General features: G+C 50.2%; 1 protein-coding gene across 3 annotated transcripts in view; it reads right to left on the bottom strand.

Annotated features, from left to right (window-relative positions):
* The window catches only part of ZNF385A (zinc finger protein 385A), a 170,697-nt gene that overhangs the window by 85,391 nt on the left and 65,737 nt on the right, over window positions 1-19,569 (bottom strand). The window contains exon 2 of one of the 3 annotated variants that reach the window (XM_063119600.1): window positions 16,563-16,747. In XM_063119600.1, coding sequence (XP_062975670.1) covers window positions 16,563-16,747 — 185 coding nt within the window. The remainder of the gene's footprint in view (window positions 1-16,562; window positions 16,748-19,569) is intronic. The other 2 variants (XM_063119602.1, XM_063119603.1) reach the window with 2 other exon arrangements.

Here is a 19,569-nt window from a genome sequence, read left to right as displayed (position 1 = left end):
AACTCTGACTGGCAGCAATGGTTCTCCAGGGTTTCAGGCAGGGTTCTTTTCCCCGCCCTATCTGGAGAAGCCAGAGATTGAACCTGGGGCCTTCTGCATGCAAAGCAAGTGCTCTATCACACTGAGGTAGGGCCTCTCTCAGATGACCAGGGTGGGTGGGGGGAGGGCTCATGAGACTGAATGCTCCCACGCACAAAAATATATTTCCTGAAAACAGTAAACTAGAAAGTCAGGAAGAAGGCTAGATTAGCACTGTTTGCCCTGGCATGCTAGTTTTCATTCCTGCAGGGAATGAATTGTAGTTTGCATTATTCAGTCAGGTGCACCCTCACCTGCAGTCTGAAGCAATAGAGCCCTGACACAGGCTTACAACCTCAGTGAGAACTAAGCCTCAAAAGCACACCTCACACTAGCCAATCCCAGGAATTGTGCCTCCTTTCCCAGTGTGTGCATGCGCACGCACAAACACACAGTGAGGTGCATGTGCCCCATTCTTCCCTCCACACACACACGAAGCCTGGATTCCCAGATTTATTTTAAAAAAACACTTTCCATGTCAGCACAGCATGGTCTGCTTTTTCGACAGCGAGTATTCTCACACCAGTCCACAATCCGTCCTGCCTGAATACTGAACGTCTTTCACATCCCCCCCAACGCCCCCTTAAAGGTTTGTATCTTCTGCGTAACCGCCTGGAAGTAAAACCTGGGAATTAAGAGGAATGCTGTCTAGGGTAGGGTGTGGGTTTTTTTAAAGGAAAAGAAAAAACAACTACACAGAATAGGAATCAGCATTCTCAACTTGGAAGAGGAGTAGGACCTTGTGGGTGACATGTATTGGGGAAATGAATTGAGAGACCCAAATTCCATTTCTAGGAGAAGAGCAGAGTTGTGCTCTAAAACTTTTTGTATATTTACTGCATCTGTATGTGTGTGTGTGTGTGTGTGTGTGTGTGTGTACACATACATATACAAAAGCAAAGGCAAGACAGGATAAAAACCAGGAGTCCTGCGTTTTATTGTCAGATTTAGGAGATGCACGGAATTACAAACGTCTGAACAATAAAGCACATTTTTTTTTAAAAAAAGTCAGCCTTTGACTTGAAACGGTTTGTATCCACTCTAATCTCACTTTCACAGTGGGAATCGCCCATCCTCACCCTTTGAGTTTCTGTGTTAATCACTGTTCCAAGCTTGCCTCCTGGGTGAGAGATAGATTCAGCAGTGACTCACACAGAGATACAACATAAAACCTCCTTTGGAGGCAGGAATTTCTGCTGCATCTCTGCATCAAGAGTGAGAGAATGATCTGATCTCATCTGATGCAGAGAGCCAGTGTGGTGTAGTGGTTAAAATGTTGGACTGGGAGTTGGGCGATCCGGGTTCTAGTCCCCAATCGCCCATGGAAACCCACTGGGTGACTTTGGGCCAGTCACAGATTCTCAGCCCAACCTACCTCACAGGGCTGTTGTTGTGAGGATAAAATGGAGGATTATGTACACTGCCTTGGGTTCCTTGGAGGAAAAAAGCCAGTTTATAAATGTAATAAATAATAATAATAATAATAATAATAATAATAATAAGTGTTCTCCCACTGAAGGCTGACTGGCAAAGCCAGAGCAACAGATCATGCAGAGATGCAGTGGGCAGCCTCCTCTGTAGGCTCAAAGGAGCCTTTAAATATATCATAGAATCATGGAATAGCAGAGTTGGAAGGGGCCTACAAGGCCATCGAGTCCAACCCCCTGCTCAATGCAGTCCACAATTTGGCAATTACTAGGCTAGATCATGAGAGTGGGAAGGGCTCCTGCCTGCCACTCCCAGCTTAGAAAATACATTTTGCACTGATGGGAGATGTGGGAGGGGAAAGCCAGGATCCCTAGGTTCTGTTCCCCAAATGTGGCAACTACAGACAGGAGGGCTGGGCAGGGCTGGGGGACAGATCCCCTGTTCCATCTCTGGGACAGCAATCATTCTAGCATCAGGATGATACGGTAGGGTGTGAAACTCCTAGATTCTACTCTACATACATATTTCTACGAGAGAACTAAGAGTTCAAGCTGGATGCGGGGCCAGAAGCCAAGCTCCCTGCTAAGTCTCTAACCCCGGCCTTGGACAGTTTTGTCTTTTTCCTTTTCCCGCTTCCTCCTCTGCTGCCTGGCCAGAACATTATGAGACCAAACAGTTGCAAAGGCTTTCAGATGCCAGGATGAAAAGCAGCCAGAAAACTGGGGGTGGGGAGGAGAGAGAGATGAGCATCAATGAAGAATAGCGGCAGGGAAGCCAGCTGCCAGCTGAAAGGATCAGAAGAGGAACAGGGCATGTATAACATCTCTGGGGGCAGGTATAAGAGGGTGGCAGGAGAGCTGTAGGATCTGCAAGGCAGGAGGCATCCGCTAAAGCCAGTAGGGTGCAAAACACCCAATACCAGGTATATTCATCAGTTTGGAGAGTGGAAGGGAGATAGGCAAGGGAGGGCAATGAAGGGAGAAATGTAAGAGGGCTGAGAAGGGCAAGGGAGGGCTATGGAGTCTTTCGAAGTCCTATGTGTGAGAGCACAGTGGGAGGGGAGAAAGAGGATGGAGATACACAATAAGCCCTGGTTGTTCTGCTAGGTAAGTGGACTGCTGGTGTTTTGCAACTCATCAAGGAATCTGGAGATTGTGTTCTAGAATCTGCGCATGTACATATATATGGATAGCGCATACACTATAAGGCTGCCCCGTAGATGCTCAGCACAGCTCTGGCCACTGAACAGAAGGCAGGAAGGGGGAAAAGAGGAGCTTTCGTGTTTTATGATGTATTTGCTGTTCACCACCCTGGGACGAAAGGCGGGATGCAAACGTTTGAAATGAATGATGGCAGGACAGCCACTAGATCCAGTGCAAAAGCACCTGTTTGCCCTGGAGGATGGGCACATGGGGCATTATAACTGAGTAACAGGCAGCGATATTCACACATAAATCTCAGTCCCAAATGCTCTAACTGGAGTCTCGGGGCGGGGAGGCTGCTGCTAGGGATCTCTGCCGAGATCCCTGCCTTCAAACTCTATCAAAGCAGCTGGCAAAGGGGGGGAATGTGTTCCTGGGGAAATAATGCAATGATCAGCCTGCCTGCTGAGAGTAGCAAGTTTCAATTCTTGGCAAGATGGATACAAACCCCAACAGAGAGATGTGTTTGTTACAACACTCCCTATTTCAATTGCCCCCTCTCTGCCATACATATATATATAGAGAGAGGTTTTTTTTGATGAGGGCAGAACCCTGAAATTCCCCCCCTCCATTACCCCCAGTTCTGGGGAAGAGAGTAGGGTTAAGAGTAGATCAAAAGCTTAGAAGTCCTCAGAGGAGAGCTAGGAATAGCTGATTCCAGCAGTGAACTAACAACCCAGGAATCTCTTCCCAGCTCAGAAGAAAGGGGTGTTACCTAGTGGGTAGAGTAAATCACCGGGACCCCTGGGCTGGATTCTCTTCTATGGCTGCCTCTGACATATGTAAGCTCACCTTCTTTTACTTTATCTATGAAAGCAGGGCAAGGTGTTGCTAGAAAAGGGTGACCACCACCATTACAACGCACCCATTCAATCTCATTGCTGCAGGTCGGTTAGTGCCTGATGGATGATTCTTACATGACCGCCCCCCGCCCCAACACGGCATCTCCTCCTGCATCCTTGCTTACGAACTTTACTCACAGTTCAAGTAAAGCAGCGGGTAGGGGTAGAAGACGTAGAAAGGGCCGCGTAGGTTGGGGGAGGACTGCTCCGGAGTAAAAAGCCCAAAGGCTGCGCTTTCTATGGTCCGAGAAGGCAGTGCAGCAAAACACCCAGCAGGGCTGGGAGATGGCATGTATATTTTTTCACAGCTCCCAGCTTTGAGAAGTCCACCCCATACCCCGCCCGCGAAGCGCCCCGATCTCGCGCCGCTGCCCCCCCCCCCCCTTAATCCGGATCAGAGAGTGCCTCTTACCCCGTGCAGCTTCACCGCGCTGCCCACACCGGCTGAGCGGCCTGCCGGCGCATCCCAGCAGCGAGCGCGGGAGGAGAGCGCCCTCCTCCTTCCCAGGCCGGGGAGGAGCGAGAGAGAACGAGCCACCCGCCCTCCCACCAGACCGACCGAAGGACCAGGGCCTCCGGCCGGCCCGAAAGCCGACGATGGGCCGCAGAAAGCAGGGCAGGGCCAGGAATTCCCATCTGCAATTCACGCACTCCTCGACTGGGTTAATCCAGCCGGCAGCACGGCCCACCGGAGAGGTACCCCCCTCCATCTCCTGCCCTGGAATCGCCTGAGTGATGCACTGGTCCCGACCCCGTCCCCCCTGGCAGCCCCCTTAGCCAGGAATTAATCTGAACCGGGAGATCGACTCCGGAACCTCTCTGCAGCATTCTGACGCAGCCCGGGTGGCATGGGAAGTAAGGAGGGCCTCTGAGCATGCACAGAGTACATTCACCTCCCCCAAAATATAGCGGTACAGACCTGGAATAAATGGGTTAGTTGTAGAACAACAACAGAAAAAATCCACTTATGCACCATTTAAGAAAACCCTTCGTTTGTGCATATGCTGCCCCAGGAAGCCAATTTGAGAAATCGCTCCATAATCTTTATAAGCAGCTGAGTTATGCAGGCCAATATTATTAACTTCCCCCCAATATTGCAGGGTGAAAGGTGCTGCTGAGGCTGAGAAAATCGTAGCTTTATGTGAGGATACCCAAAGCGTTTGAAATTTGAACCAGGAAGTTCCTGGCTCACAGCTCATACTTGGTCATTAAGTAATTGGCCCTGGAAACTATTTTCAGTGCCCCTACTTTAGCAGGGTAATATGGGGAGTTAACAGGAGTCCGCTGAGAATGTGCAGAGGACTTTTGTCTCACCAATGACAACCACACCCCTAACTCTGGGATTAAGGCTGCAATCCTATATGCATTTACCTGGGAGTAAATCCTACTGAACTCCATGAGGCCTGCTTCTGAGTAGACATGTATAGAATTGCACTATAGGAAATTTCTAAGTTGAAGGGTATGGTTTCTAAAAGACTTCAGCCCCAAATACTCCTTTACAAATTAATCTCTAGTTCTGAATCTTAAAAATAAGTTGTTGTTGGTGGTTGTTTTTACAAACCACGCACACAGACACCTGCCCTCTAGAGAGTAGTATACGCCCACCATTCACTACATGGTCCATCTCTGCTTTTGCATCTAACTCAAAGCATCACCTTCCCCACTCCTAATTATTAAATACTTCAAGTTGCCAAGCTAGAAAGCAGAGATCACGCCTCAACCTTTGGCAGCTCATATGCAGCAGCGGAGGTACCACAGCTGTGACCCCCCCACACCCTTCTTTCTTTCCTTCCAAGAAGAGTCATATCTCCCCTTTCCCTGTCTGCTATTGAAATTCTTGCTACCTTAAGCAAGTGATGGAATGTCAACAGGTTGCCCCAGCCTGGCCTGTTTTTGTGCCTTTAAGAGCAGCGGTGATGTCCAGAAACCAAACAGGCGAAGCTTTTTACAGCCCAAAGAGAAATATCATCAGCTGCTAATGTCTGGGCATCAAGCTGCTGTAAAAGGCACAGCAACATGGGTCAGCTGAAGAGGTGGCAACCCTACATTGATCCTAGAGGAAGGGTAAAGAAGTCCAGGTGCACCAAGTGCGTGAGCTGGAATTTTAACTGGGCCTCTCAGCTCCAAGTCCCGCAAGATCTCAACTGCCCCCAAGTCAGCAATTTTGCTCAAACTTTCAAGCTAAAAATGGCCTCAAAAGGAACGAAAAAGACAAGCTTCTGATGAATGGGTTTATCTGGGTTCGTGGGTGATTGGAAGGCTGAAAAAGCCGAGCAGTGTGCCAGCTCCAGGTTTGGAGGGCGCTTAGGTAAGACATCCTCCATGGCCCCCTCCCTCCATGAGTCTTACCTTCTCACCATTACTGTCACCTGCTGCTATTGCTCTGCATCTTCTCCCTCATCACTGCTACCACTTGCTTGCTTGACAAGTAGAGAGCCAGTAGGCCATGGCACTTGCTGCTCTTCCTTCACACCTGTTGTCTGGGCCAGAGCCAAAGGCAGGTGAACAAGCAGGCTGCAAGGGTGAGGAGCAGTAGCGAGTCCAGGGGGCTCCAGTCAGTGAGCCCCTTTTGATTATGGGCCCTCGGTAGATGCCCAAGCATACCTCCCCTTGACGCCAGCCCCCCCTAACAGTCATTCATCACTCAATTTGATGCCCAGGCACACGCAAACTTGTGCCACAAGAGAACCACTACTGGCAGTGAGAAGCAGTTTCATTCATAAATCAGTATGTCCACTCAATATGTTAAAGGCTCCTGTGAGTCCAATCCGCAGAGCCGGTTGCCCACTGCATCTCTGCCTGCTGCAGTGCTGAATGACATCACTTCTTCTTTCCAAACAGCCTCTGAAAAGAGTTTGGCATTTCCATTGTGCCTCTACATCCAGTGTGACTGCAGAGACTCAGAGGGGGCTCCCCACCACCACTCTGCATGTTTAGGAGGCATGCTTAGAACATGACAGGCTGAAAGCCAAAGGTGGATTCCTCCAACGATAGCCAATTTCTATTCATACACACTCTAAAAAGAAACCATTTGGGGTATAAGAATGAAATGTGCTTCCCATTTCAATGTGGGGGTGGGGGGAGAGAGAAGTGTGTGTGTCAGCCTTCAGCACTGATGGGTAGCCATAACTCTGGGAACTGGGACTCTGAAAGGGCATAGCCCCCCACAGAAACAGCTATCATTTTGGGGCGGACAGGGAATAGGACACCCAATTGTGGCTGAGCTCTCCCTCCCCTCTGCTTTGTACTCATACTCTAATTGGCTCCGCCTACTGCCCACATCTAGGTGCCCTGCCCCACCAAACCCAATGGGCATTTAACCACCACTGGCTCCACCCAGAACACAGAGATGCATTGGTTTCATTCTCCTTGTGTCTACGAATTTGATGAAAAGGAAAAACTTTCCAGGGAGAAGAATTTGACTATGCCAGGAGTGGGAAGCATGTGTCCCACCAGATGCTGCTTGACTCTAACTGCCATCAGACTCTAACTAACTATCATGGCCAATGGTTAGGGATGATGGGATCTGCAGTCCAAGAACGGCTGGAGGGCCACAGGTACCCCACCTGATTCTCCACTGGCAGTCTCAAAGGGGCTCAACCCAGACACTTCTTTCCTAAACCCTCTGCTGTCTGCATGTGAACTCAGCCCACATCCTTTCGCATTTTCAAAGAGAAACTGTCCCACCCCCCATCGCTTACTTCAGCAGCTTCAAAAGAACAGCACACTCTTTGAGACATTTGTGCTCTATGGAAGATTTTCTAGTAAAACATTTAAAAACACCAGACCTTCCATCAATGAAAAACCTCCTTACAAGCCCTACAGGGAGGGGTTGTGGGGGAAAGGCCCTTTCAGTGTAACATTTTCACCTGTACGTGATGCCCAGGCGGATTTTGAAGAGCCATTGTGCGAGCACCAATCGTTTTGCTGGAACCGGCCATTCAAAGCATTTCTGAGAAAGGGACAGGCGCCCTTGCCGCACAGCCGGCGGAGCCACGTGCCGTATTGAATTGCTACTGCTCTGCAGCAGGTGCAAAGTGAACTTGGTGACAGAAAGAAATCCGGTGCTCTGCTTTCCACTTGACTCCCCTGACTCCACTATACTCCAGAGAATGTAGGCAGCAAAGCGCGTGGCAGGACGGAACAGGGGCAGTGAGGGGAGGGGAGGGGTGGGGTGGGGTGGGGTGGGGCCCCGTAAATGGTGTATGAACATGGCTGTAAAAAAGTACAGCCAGAAAGACCCTTATTTCCCTTCCCTCCCACCCCCACCCCGCAAGGGGAATATTTGCCATTCTTTGGAAAGGATACATTTGGGACATGTAGCAACAACCTTGTTAGGCATCTCCCATGCACCAACAAGAGACACTTAATACGCACGGAACAGCTAATCCAAACTACATCTGATCTGCATAAATACAGCAGGCCCCTCCCTCTTTGCCAATATCTCATTACGGAGGGATTTCACAAACAGCCAAGGGTCCACGGGGCTCCTTATCCGAGAGGCTGAAGTTGCACCACCATTTTGCCCCTGAAACAACGAGGCTCCGATGGGGCTAAGAATTGCACACACCACAAACAGACCTCCAACCTTTAACTTCACCCTGGCATGCAGAGATTAATTGATTGAGCTAATCCCATGCCTTCCGATCCATGCCAAGAAAAGAGTCATTTCCCTGTTAACATCCCTACCGTCTATAGGCAGCTACTGCAGGGGTGGGCAACTTGTGACCCTCTAGATGGTTTTGGCCTACAACTCCCATCAGCCCTAGCTAGCACAGCGCAGGTGAGACAATGGGAGTTGCAATCCACCATCATCTGGAGGGACCCAAACTGCCCCCTCCTGCACAACAAGTACAAAGTCTTTCCAGGAAGAAAGGGGGTGGAAAGAGTGACGACCCTAATTTTGGTCCACAGCAGACTGGAGCACAAGGCACAGGGGTGGGATCAGTGGGGCAGGAGGCGAAGCCCTATCACCCTCTCTTGGTACCTTGGAGCTTCTAAAGCAGTGGTAGGCAGCCTGGTATTCTCCAGATGTTCAGGGATATAAGCCTCATCAACCGCCTTTCAAAGCCGCTGGTACCAAGTCCTCTCTTAAAGACGCATTAACTATCTCTTGGATCCAGCCACCCCACCCTGGTGAGTTGTCAGTGGCCAAGGATCAGGGATACAGGTGGCCAGCAGCTCCCCTGTCCACTTCCTCAAATCGATCCCACACAACTGGGCTAGGTGGCACTCTGGACACCACCACCGGAACTGTACAAATGGGAGCATCAAGTTCAGAGTGATTACAAGGAACTTTATCCTCAAACTGCCCAGCAAACCTGTCCCAAGCAGTACTCTGAGGCTTCCACCACATCCCCACCAAGATCTGGTTTCATCAACAGAGTCACCTCTTGGGAGAGCTCTGCTGGACAGCTACTTGAAGATGCAACAGAGGTGGAGAAATAGACCACTTTACTGCCACAAAGTTGCTCTTGCTAGTGTTCAGTCACACTCACCGGCACCATCTGCATTCTAGTCATCATCTAGCTTGTTTCACCACACGTAGTTCCCCACTATGCCAGGGAGCCAGTTGGGCATGACAGCACAGGAGAGGACACTTGGGAGAGATCGTGTCAGTAGCCCTTCCATTTTACCATACCATGGTGTGGTAAGGTCTCATCATGGCCTTGATAAGAGCATCAGCCATGTTAACCAGATGCTCCCCAAGAGTGTTCAGGAATCCCTCAGATTCCATAAGGTTCCTGGGGTGGACCACTTTTATCAATCCATCACCCCGCAGAAGGAAATGGTCACTGTCCATCTAAACTTCACCAGGAAGTAGCCAGACTATGACAATGAGGCCACAGAAAACCTCCCTAATCCCAGGACTTCAGCCTCACACTCCATTGAAAACACCAAGAGTATGCCCTGTGGACTGATGACCTACTGAGACAGCCCTGTGGTTGTCATGGCAGCCACAAAGTCCTGAGCTGGGCCCCTCAGGTGTCTCCCACATGAAGAGTGAAATACTCGGGTCCTGGGGTTTTCCAATACCTCACCCACCCCACCCACCTGAGACCACCTCAGCCAGCTTGAGCAGAGAGACTGATAGGCTCACATCAATAGAATTCCTAACCTGTCTTTCTGACTCAACACCAAGAACAAACACTCAGACCCAGCACCTGAGCAGACTGGCCTTCTAGAGAGAGAAAATTACTCTTCGTGGATGAGAACAACCCCTCTCCGCAACCCCACTAGCCTATGTTGGTGCTACACTGTGGACAAAGCTGGGACCGATCTACTCCATCCAACTCATTTAGCCAGGTCTCAGTGGCACACACCAGGCTGGCCCCTTCATCACAATCAAATGGTGGATGAGAATTGTTTTCTTATAGACCAACCTGGCATTCGCAAGCACCACCTCCAGGCTAGAGGGGAGGTTAACAGGATGACCCAAATTCTGTGGGTTTGAGTGTTGGACCAGAAGAGGGGATAGCTCTCAATATATTTTGCCACTCTTCTCCTCAACTGGCTAGTCCAACCTCTTGTACCATGTCTCCCACTGCCCATGACTACTGTAACAGGGGCACCCCCCCCATTATTCCTGATGCCCAGGCGCATAACAAAACCAACCCCACCTTCTAAGGCAGCGAACTGAAAACACAGTCTAGTTCAAATAGAAGTGGGCTAAAGTGCAGACGTTAAAGTGCGATGAACTTTAACAATGTTAAAAGAAACAATGAGATTCTGGAAACAGGAATAGATCCCGGGGTGGGGGGGTGCACTTTATGTTATATGATTATGTTAAAATATTAAATTAGAAAATGTTACAAGGTTATTCAATTATATGTACTGTATTGATGTATGTTTAAGGTTTGAAAAGAATAAAAAACATATAATAAATAAAGTGTGATGCAGTCAGATCAAGTAAACGTGCAGGGCAATCCATCACACTGAAGTGCCAAGAAGTAAAAGGCGTCATCAGACAAGCGTTTTATTGCACGCTCGTTACTGGGCACCCACGGATTTTTGCATGTCCCTCTCACAACGTCGTTTGCATCCGGTGTGCCTTCCGCCTCTTCTAGCCTTCTTTGCGCAACAACAAAACCCCCAGTAAGTCCGACTTATTTTTTGAGACAGAAGTTGCCACTACCTCCTGCTGTGTGCAGGAGAAGCAACGCGATCAAAATGGTCCACTGAATGGGCCACGTGCATGTTGAGGGACAAACGCATGGGCAGAGAAGCGACGGTAAGGAAACACGATTTTCCTCCGTGTGATGACGCTCAAAGTGCAGTCAGCTCAAAACTAGCAAGCCTACCAATAAATTATAAAGTGCTTTGTTAGAGATCAGACCAAGGCAGATTATAATAATTACTGAGGTAGGCAGCAGACTTCATGATCAAGCAGCAATAGTGGGGCCTCCCCTTTTCTCCTCCTCTGTGTCTTACTCAGTTGAGCAACCTTTCTTCCCACACTCTCACTGAGAAATCCATCAAAGATTTAACTTACTAACTTATCCCAATAAAGCTTCATAACAACATCAGTTAGGGTTTGGCATCTGGTCAGTTACCTAAAAAAAAAAGAGTTGGCAAATTGATGGGTCAAGTAATGGTCACAGTTTTTAAAGCATTAACTTCATTAAATGATGGAGCTGACCACACTGGGAGGCAGAGAAGAAAATGTCCCTGTTCACATGATATGCTAAGCCATGGTGCTTAAATATTTTGAGATAAATATTATGGCTTCACATGGGAGAGACAGCATGAGTGAAACATGCAACTGTCTGGATTTCCAGAGTCCATCCAGGATGAAGTTTTTGTGCCTGTAATAGCGGTATCAAATGGACAAATGCCAGGTACTGCTGTTTGTTCACTCCCAGTGTTGCTGTGGATGGGGGAAGCTGGCCTTGTGAGTATTGTGCTTCGCGAGCATTTCCTAAAAGCCAAGCGATGAAATCCTGGGCTCCCCAAACAGATCCTTCACAAGAAAAAAATTCTAAGCTGACCATACTATGGCGGTAGGGGTGCACCCCCTTTTCAGCCCTAAGAGCAGCAAAGGTTGGGGGGGTTGCACACACACACCTGTGGATCCTGATACAGATCACTGTTTCCTTGCTGCTCACAGCAGTGGAAAAGAGTCAGGATGCTGCAACCTTGATGAAGCTAAGCAGATCGAGGTCTGGTCAGTTTCTGGAAGGGTGACTACCTGAGAACCCCATGTACATTGATTCCTGCATTGAGCAGGGGGTTGGACTCGATGGCCTTGTACACCCCTTCCAACTCTACTATTCTATGATTCCGTGAACTGTATGAAGGTCATTGGGAGAAGTGGAGAATACAGGCAGGAGAGAAATCAGGGGATAGGGGGATATGGTGGCACCAGAGAGGCTGCAACAAAGGCCTTGGGGGCCTCATGCAGCCCCCCAGCCACTGGTTCTGCTCCCCTGCACTACAAGATGATGATGTGGGGGTTTTTTTGATATCTGAACACGCCTAGTCCCAAGAGGAACAGAAGACCAAGGAATGCTTGGCATTACTCTTAATGGCCTGATGATGATGACAGAACTGTTGAATCAAGCAAGTTTTGGGAGCACTCACATGTGAGCTGACAGGGATTCAATGTACCCCTTAGCTTAGAGTTTACCTAACACAGAGGGGCTCAGGGGATAGGGAGCTGCACGCAGTGGTGCAGCTTGACCCACCTGCCTGGGGATGGGGTGGGGGACCCAGGGAGCTGAAGGTGATCAGGGCAGCACAAGCAAGCTCCATGTTATTCCTGTCGTAATGATGGTGCTACGATTTCAGCAGTGGAGGCTCGTGGCTCTGATTTTGGTGGGGCTGTAAATCCATTCCAGGTTTCAATCGGAACCAACCAGAAAGCTAAACAAGCTATCGAAGGTGCTGAACCCTATCCCAAAACTAGGATCGGCACATTGCATGGCTCCTTTAGAGTCCAATTTGACATTTCCCACGTGCCAATTTTACATTTCATCCCCCAAACATCGTATCAGCCCCAGGGAGGTAATTCTTGTCTGGAAACTGCAGAAATGAACTTTCTCCAGAGGAGGGGTTGTCCCAAAAAGTGGGGGGAAATATAAAGGATTAGAACAGCCTGTCTTTGTGAAGTGGTGAACAAAGCATTTTAGGGGGTTATCTGAAGGCTTTTTGGAGGGGGGGAACTGGGGGCACTCAGTCTGGAGCTAGAAGATCCCTGTTTGAATCTATACAATCCCAAAGCTCGTCAGGTAGCCGTGGGAAAATGATGCACTGTTGCACACTTTCTCTCTCTCTCTCTCTCTCTCTGCTTCACATCCTTCACAAAGAAATTATGAAGATAAAAATAAGGACATATAACTTGCTCTAAGGAACTGGATGCCGCAGGAGGAAAATGCCTATGAATTAACATTTCCACACTGCAGAGCTTGAGTCACTCTACTGTTTGCTGATGGGAATCTGCAATCCTACCACAGGGGTTCTGATCCTCCAAAACTAGGGGACTCCAACTGGGACAGATGGTCCTCCACTTGCTCCCTTGGGTTTTCCTCGGTATAAAGTTATCGTTGCCCGGACAGCCACCGTCCCAGAGAACTGTGGCTGGACCGTACCTGCCATCCCAGCCGGGCATTCGGGAATAGTAGCTCCCCCTGCCGGCAGCCACCTGGCAACACAAGGCGGAAAGAGCTGGTGCCAGTAGGATCCAATCAGCATTGCTGTTGTTGTTTACTTTAATGCAAGAGGTTGGCAACCTGTGGGCCGCATGCACCCGTTGGTCTAATTTCAAAAGCCTTCTGCAAACAGTTCTGGCCTCTGGGTCTGTTCCTCAGTATCCCACTGAGTGAGGAAGAAGAAGAGGAGAGAAAGAGAGAGAGAGAAAGAGCGAGCGAGCGAGCGAGCGAGCGAGCGAGAGAGAGAGAGAGAGAGAGAGAGAGAGAGAGAAGGGAATGGCAGAAAGGGAGAGAGAAAGGGGCTGGCTCCCATCCACTTTTGCTTCTGCCGCCCCCTGAAACTGGGAGGCCTCCCTCCACCCAGGAAACTGCCCCCCGCAAAAAGCAATCTGGCCCTCGACAGAAAAAACGTTCATGACCCCCTGCTTGAAAGGCATTCAGAACCAGGTCGCTTCAGATGTAAACTACCAGGTTTAGTCTACCAATTAAATCTAGTATTGCTCTCAGACCTAACAGTTTGCTCTATCTATCTACCTACCTATCTATCTATCTTCCTTTGGAGAGCCTGTTTTTAAGATTTGGTTTGGGGAGGTGGGTGGGATCATAATCGAAAATTAGCCACCAAGTCACTAAAGGGGGTCGCGCTTGCCCAATTTCCTGCAGCCACGTGCTGCCGTCTAGTTTCTGACTCCCACCAGCAGAGGGCACTCCAACACAGGCAAATGGACCAAATGACTAAAACGCATCCAGACACACCGCTACCCCTGGGTGGGAATGCCCTCCCCTCTCCCCCTGCAGAAGTGGGAATGGAGCCACGGGACTGTGAGAGAGACGGATTACTGCTCTTTCTCTCGGCATACCATGCACGAGACCTGGTTCCCAACGGAACGTCGGAGCACAATTGCCTGGGAACATTCCTAAGCTGTCCTCCAGGGTGGAGACCAGAACCCTCAACGAGGCAGCGACAACGAGGCACAGCCACAGGAGGGTGCTTAATGTTTTAGAGTTCAGATGTGCTCATGTACTGACAAGTATCGACCAAGGAGGTGAGGAGCATTAACACGGTGCCTCTGATCAGAACCGGCCCGGGCAGATGAATCTGTCTACAGCACTAATGATGAGGCAATGTCGCCCACTGAACTTGGGCCTCTTCCACACATAGCCTTCGGGACGCCCTGGAGGCGCCTTGGGGCGCCCCGAAATCGATAATGTGTATCCTACCTTAATCGTTCCAAGAAGAGGAGGAGGAGAAGGAGGAGGAGGAGGCCCCGCATCACCCCTCGCGGGGACGGGATGAAGAGTTGCCTTCCCCGGCGCCTTTGCCGGGGAATCAGCTGCCACCCACCTACCCGCCGGCCTCCTTTTCCCGGCGAAAGAGCCACCCGGGCCCACCTGGGTCGGAGACCTTGGCGGAAGAAGCTTCTGCCGAGCTCTATGACCCGGGAGGAAGCCGGCGGCGGCTTCTTCTGCCGAGCTCTCCGACCCGGGTGGGCCCGGGTGGCTCTTTCGCCGGGAAAAGGAGGCCGGCGGGTAGGTGGGCGGCAGCTGATTCCCTGGCGAAGCCGAGCGCGGCAACTCTTCATCCTGTCCCCGCGAGGGGCGATGCGCGGCCTCCTCCTCCTCCTCCGCCTCTTCTTGGAACGATTAAGGTAGGGTACACATTATCGATTTCGGGACGCCCCAAGGCGCCTTCAGGGCGTCCCGAAGGCTATGTGTGGAAGAGGCCCTGATGGCAGAAGGCGAACGTAAGGGGCACAGAGTAGGCTGAAAGGCACACAGCTCTCTCCCTGAACACCTTGCTGCTGCCTCCCAGCATCTGCCGCCTAAGGCAACTGCCTCACCCTGCCTAATGGTAGGGCCGGCCTTGCATCTGATCCTCTCAACCCACACTCATGGAGGGCTACACCCTTGTGCCGGTCCTCCACCGGCTTAGTGTTGCCAATCAGCCATTTCTATTTTTACCTTTCACAGGTAGCCAGTCCCAAGGCCTGAAAAGCCAAGAACCTCCAAGGCAAACCAAGGGACAAGTCTTGCTTCCCTATTGACCTCAACTCCCAACCCTTGCCAGGGTCTCCACCCCACCAGATTCTGCTGTGGCGCTGAGTGGATAGATGCGGACCACCATTTGCCGAGTCGCAATTGACTCCGGAGGGCGGGTAGCCACTCGATAAGCCAATCCCTCATTCCATCCCAGCAACCTCCTTTAGCCAACCCCCCCCCCCATTCGACCAGGGGCGTTGGGAGGCACTTAAAAGATTTGGGGCCCAGCACAGGCCCAGAGGACACAAATCTGCATAAAACATGCATATGCTGATTTAGATCTCTCTATATGCAAATGTGGAAATAATTACTTGGATTTATTTAAATTTCACAGGAGGCGAGGACAGCCAGTTCATTTTTCATCCAAATCATCTCAAGTAAAAATAAATTCTGCAATCAATTTGCATCCTGACCCAGATTGTCCCAAACCAATGGGAAAAAGTTAATTGCCATGCAGGGAGAAATGTGTGTGTGTGTGTGTTGTAGCATGTGGCAATTTTGGTGGGGCTGTGAATCCATTCTAGGATTCAGTCAGAACCATCCAGCACTCTAAAGGATCCATCCAAGGTGCTGATCCTAGTTGGGCTGATCCTTTAGGGTGCTGCCTGGCTCTCACTGAAATCCAGAATGTATACACAGCCCACCGGAATCAGAGCCACCAGCCTCCACTGGTGTTAACCGTTCCCTCCCCTTCTGCAACCCCCCTTGAAAATCTACCCCACCCCACCCCGCATGGCAATTAAGCTGAGAAGAAAACCTTCCATTGGCACCAACAGGCATTCAGAGTTCTAGGGCAGGGGTGGGCAAAAGGTACATCTCCAGATCTTTGGGGCTTCAACTCCCAGAAGCCCCTGCCAGCATGGCCAGTGAACAGGAATGTTGGGAGTTGAAAGCATCAAGAGATCTATTTTCTGCCCACCCACCCTTGCTATAGGGAATAGATCTGGGCCCCTAGAAAATAGATTTGGGTCTAGGGGTTGATGGACACAGACCCTTGCACTCAGTCCTGGCGAGGGATATGGGCAGCCCTCCTTTAGCCAACTGTTTGGAGCAGATCTCAAGAGAGCAAGCGAGAGAGAGAGCAGGAGCAGCTAAGCTTCCCTCACTGGGATTTGTGTGCTAATCTCTCCAAGGGCCAATGTAACCCCCCCTCCCACCGCCCCCGCTCCCATTACCACCACCGCCCCCATCCCCTTGGCGTGTGTGCCCTGGGGCGCCTCACCTGGCATTCCCAGGGGCCAGGTGTCCTGGTCAAAGCCCCTTTCTCTGGTGGGGGCAGAGGAAGAGAAGGAGAAAAGTGGGAGGAGTTATACAAACAGTCCTACCCGAGCCTGCACCTCCTGGGCCGGAAGCAGCCACGGCCTTACCGTGTTGAAACCCGGGAAGAGGCCCACGGCTGGCTGCGCTTCCATGGGGAACGACAGGAAGGGCTTGAGATCGAGGGGTGACTGCATCATGGCTGGCGGCGGGCGCAGGATGGCCGGGATTGGGCCCGCCCGGCTCAGGCTGCCTAGGCAAAGAGAGACAAGGAGAAGCGTCAATGTTCTGCCGGGGGGCAATCGGGGCTGTTCGGAGGTCAGGTTGCGGAGGAAGGGGGAAAGATGCTACAGCGCCACACAAGGCCATCAAGAAAGCTGGGCTGAATGAGAACGGAAAGGCAGGGGGGAGATTTAAATCACGTTATCTTCATCAACAACACTGAGTATTTCTGAAGTGCCTACAACTGCAGGTGGGGACACACACCTTGTTTGCCCTATTCAGTGCCAGGTGACGGGGCAGGGGCCACGTGCATGCACGTATACATACATACACATATCTCAGCGCGCAGGGAGAGGGAGATTTAAACCTCCCCTACCTGTCTGCTGAGATGGGATCCTGGGAGTTGAGCAACCCTCCTTCAAAATCACAGCTTCCCTACCATTATTAGCACTCTGATTGTTGCGAGCTTGGGCTGTTCAGATATATTGCAATCTTGTGTGTGGAGGTGTTTTAATTTGAGGGCATTCAGTTTGGAGCTCCAGGCACACCCTTGCACCAAATATGTGATCAGACGAAACAGCGGGCCTATTAGCATGTCACGGAGGGTGAAATAAGCCACAATGAGTTATTTCCACCCACCCACCCACATGTGCCGGTTGTGTGCCAAGGGAACTTGCCGTGTCATGTGGACCTGACAAGAGTGACTTATTGCTGTGGTTAACAAGCCATCCCAGAACCCTACAACAGCCCATAGGGCTAAGCACAAATTTTTAAGGGAGTGTTTTTTTATGTAGCATGTAAACTTGACTCGCTGTGAAGGGTTTAAATACTGTTTCTAACATCTAAAGCCACACCAGGGATGGGAAAGGGAGAACTGATGGAGACAGAACAAATGTGTCTGAAACTGTTGTGGAAGTTTGGATTCACACATCTGCATCCCTCATGGGGGTGGAGGGAGGCGCACAAGCGGATCACCATATTTCTTTATTATATTTGCTTCCCCTCTCCCTTCCTCCAAGGACCTCAGGGCAGTATAGATTAGACCATCCTATTGAATGCTCACAACGAACTTGCAAAGTAGGTTAAGCCGAGAGAGGACAACACACCAGAGTGGGCTTCATTGACTGAACAAGGATTTGAACCCTGGTCTTCCCAGTCCAGTCCAGCACTCTGTCCGCTACACAGCACTGGATGAAGCGCACGTGTGCTAGACACACGTGTCAGTAAATGCCAGTGTATAGTCAAAGAAGGAAGTGTGTGCGTGCACATCTCCTGGGGGGACAACAGGATAAGCATGAGAGTGAGGCATTATTCATGCCTGCACCTATGCTAAGCAGGCATAAGCATGCAAGTGTGTGTTGGCGCATGGCTCATCCGCTGCTACTGAGATCCAAGGAGAGTTCCAATATTCCAAGTAAACTCTGCAATGACACCTCATCAAACCAGAAACCAAACACTGCATTAACCTTGCACAGTCGGACACTCACCGTCCTTAAGAGGCAATGCCTGACAAAGATAATATAGGTCAGCCTTTGCCAACCTAGTGCCCTCCAGATGTGCTGGACTGTAACTCCCAGCATCCCCAGCTAGCATGGCCAATGCTGGCTGGGAATGATGGAAGTTGAGGTTCGTCACATCTGGAAGACACCAGGTTGCAGAAGGCTGTTCTAGGGCTTCTTACAACAAGCACACTCAGCTGGGCTGCCCAGGCAAGTATATCTTATTTGTTAAAAGTATTTACAAACCATCTTTCTTCATAAAAGATAACAAGGCAGTTTAGCAAAATACGACCTGTTCAATAAAACAGTAATAAAATATAACAGCAGGTATTCAAATGGGCCAATACTAAAAATCAGTGTCCAGGAAATGTCCGCATGAATAAATGTGTTCTTATGAAACACCAGAACATTTGCACTGTAGGTGCCCCCTGGATCTCTAAGGAAAGGTCATTCTACAATATGGGGGCCACCACAGAAAAGACACTCCTTCGAGACGCCATAAAATGTACCTCTTCTAAACATGTCAGAACTAAGACGGCTTCTTCCAATGACCTCAGCAAATGGGCTGGTCTATATGGAGGGAGGTGTTCTCTCAGACAGAGTGGCCCCGAGCTATTCAGGGTTTGATAAGTCAGTGACAAAAACGTGGCTTGAAACCTTAAATGTGGCATGTCCAAGCTATAAACCACCTCCTTCAAGGGGAATGCAACCCGGCATGAACAGGGAAGCTACTAGGGGTGTGATCTTCTCCGATTAGGAGCGTAGAAGCAGTAGCGGATTGGCCTGCTCCGCCTTACCCAGAGGCGGAGTAGGAGCGGACCGCGGACCCCCTAGAAGCAAGGCGAAGAGAAGCGGCCATTTTTCGGAGCTCCTAGTTCAGGCGGAGCGCTCCGGTCGCCATCTTGAAAACATTTCACCATAGGATTGCATTGCGGCAAATAATCGCGCATAACTACGTTCTTTTTGAAGCTATCGTTCTAGAAATTCTTGTGCTCAGAGAGTCGTGGATGGGGGTCATTTTGAGACCACTCTCACCTCTCTGCGTTGTCTGGGTCGCGTGCTATATTTTTGTGAAAATCGGGTCAACCGCGCGGCTCAAACGGCGTTTTCGGCTTTTCGCCCATAGGATTGCATTGAGGGAAAGACTCGGGCATAACTGGGTTGGTTTTTAAGCTATCGTTCTGAAAATTCTTGTGCACAGAGAGTCGTGGATGCGGGTCATTTTGAGACTACTCTCAACTTTCTGCGTTGTCCGGGTCGCGCGCTACAAGTTTTTTAAAAATCGGCGGGAAAAATACCTTTTTCAAAGGGCTGAGGGGCAGAGTCAGCTCCCGGTCATGATCACATGATCCCA

Source organism: Elgaria multicarinata, chromosome 3 (assembly GCF_023053635.1).
Source record: "Elgaria multicarinata webbii isolate HBS135686 ecotype San Diego chromosome 3, rElgMul1.1.pri, whole genome shotgun sequence".
Classification (NCBI taxonomy): domain Eukaryota; kingdom Metazoa; phylum Chordata; class Lepidosauria; order Squamata; family Anguidae; genus Elgaria; species Elgaria multicarinata.
This window is presented reverse-complemented; position numbering and strand designations above follow the sequence as displayed.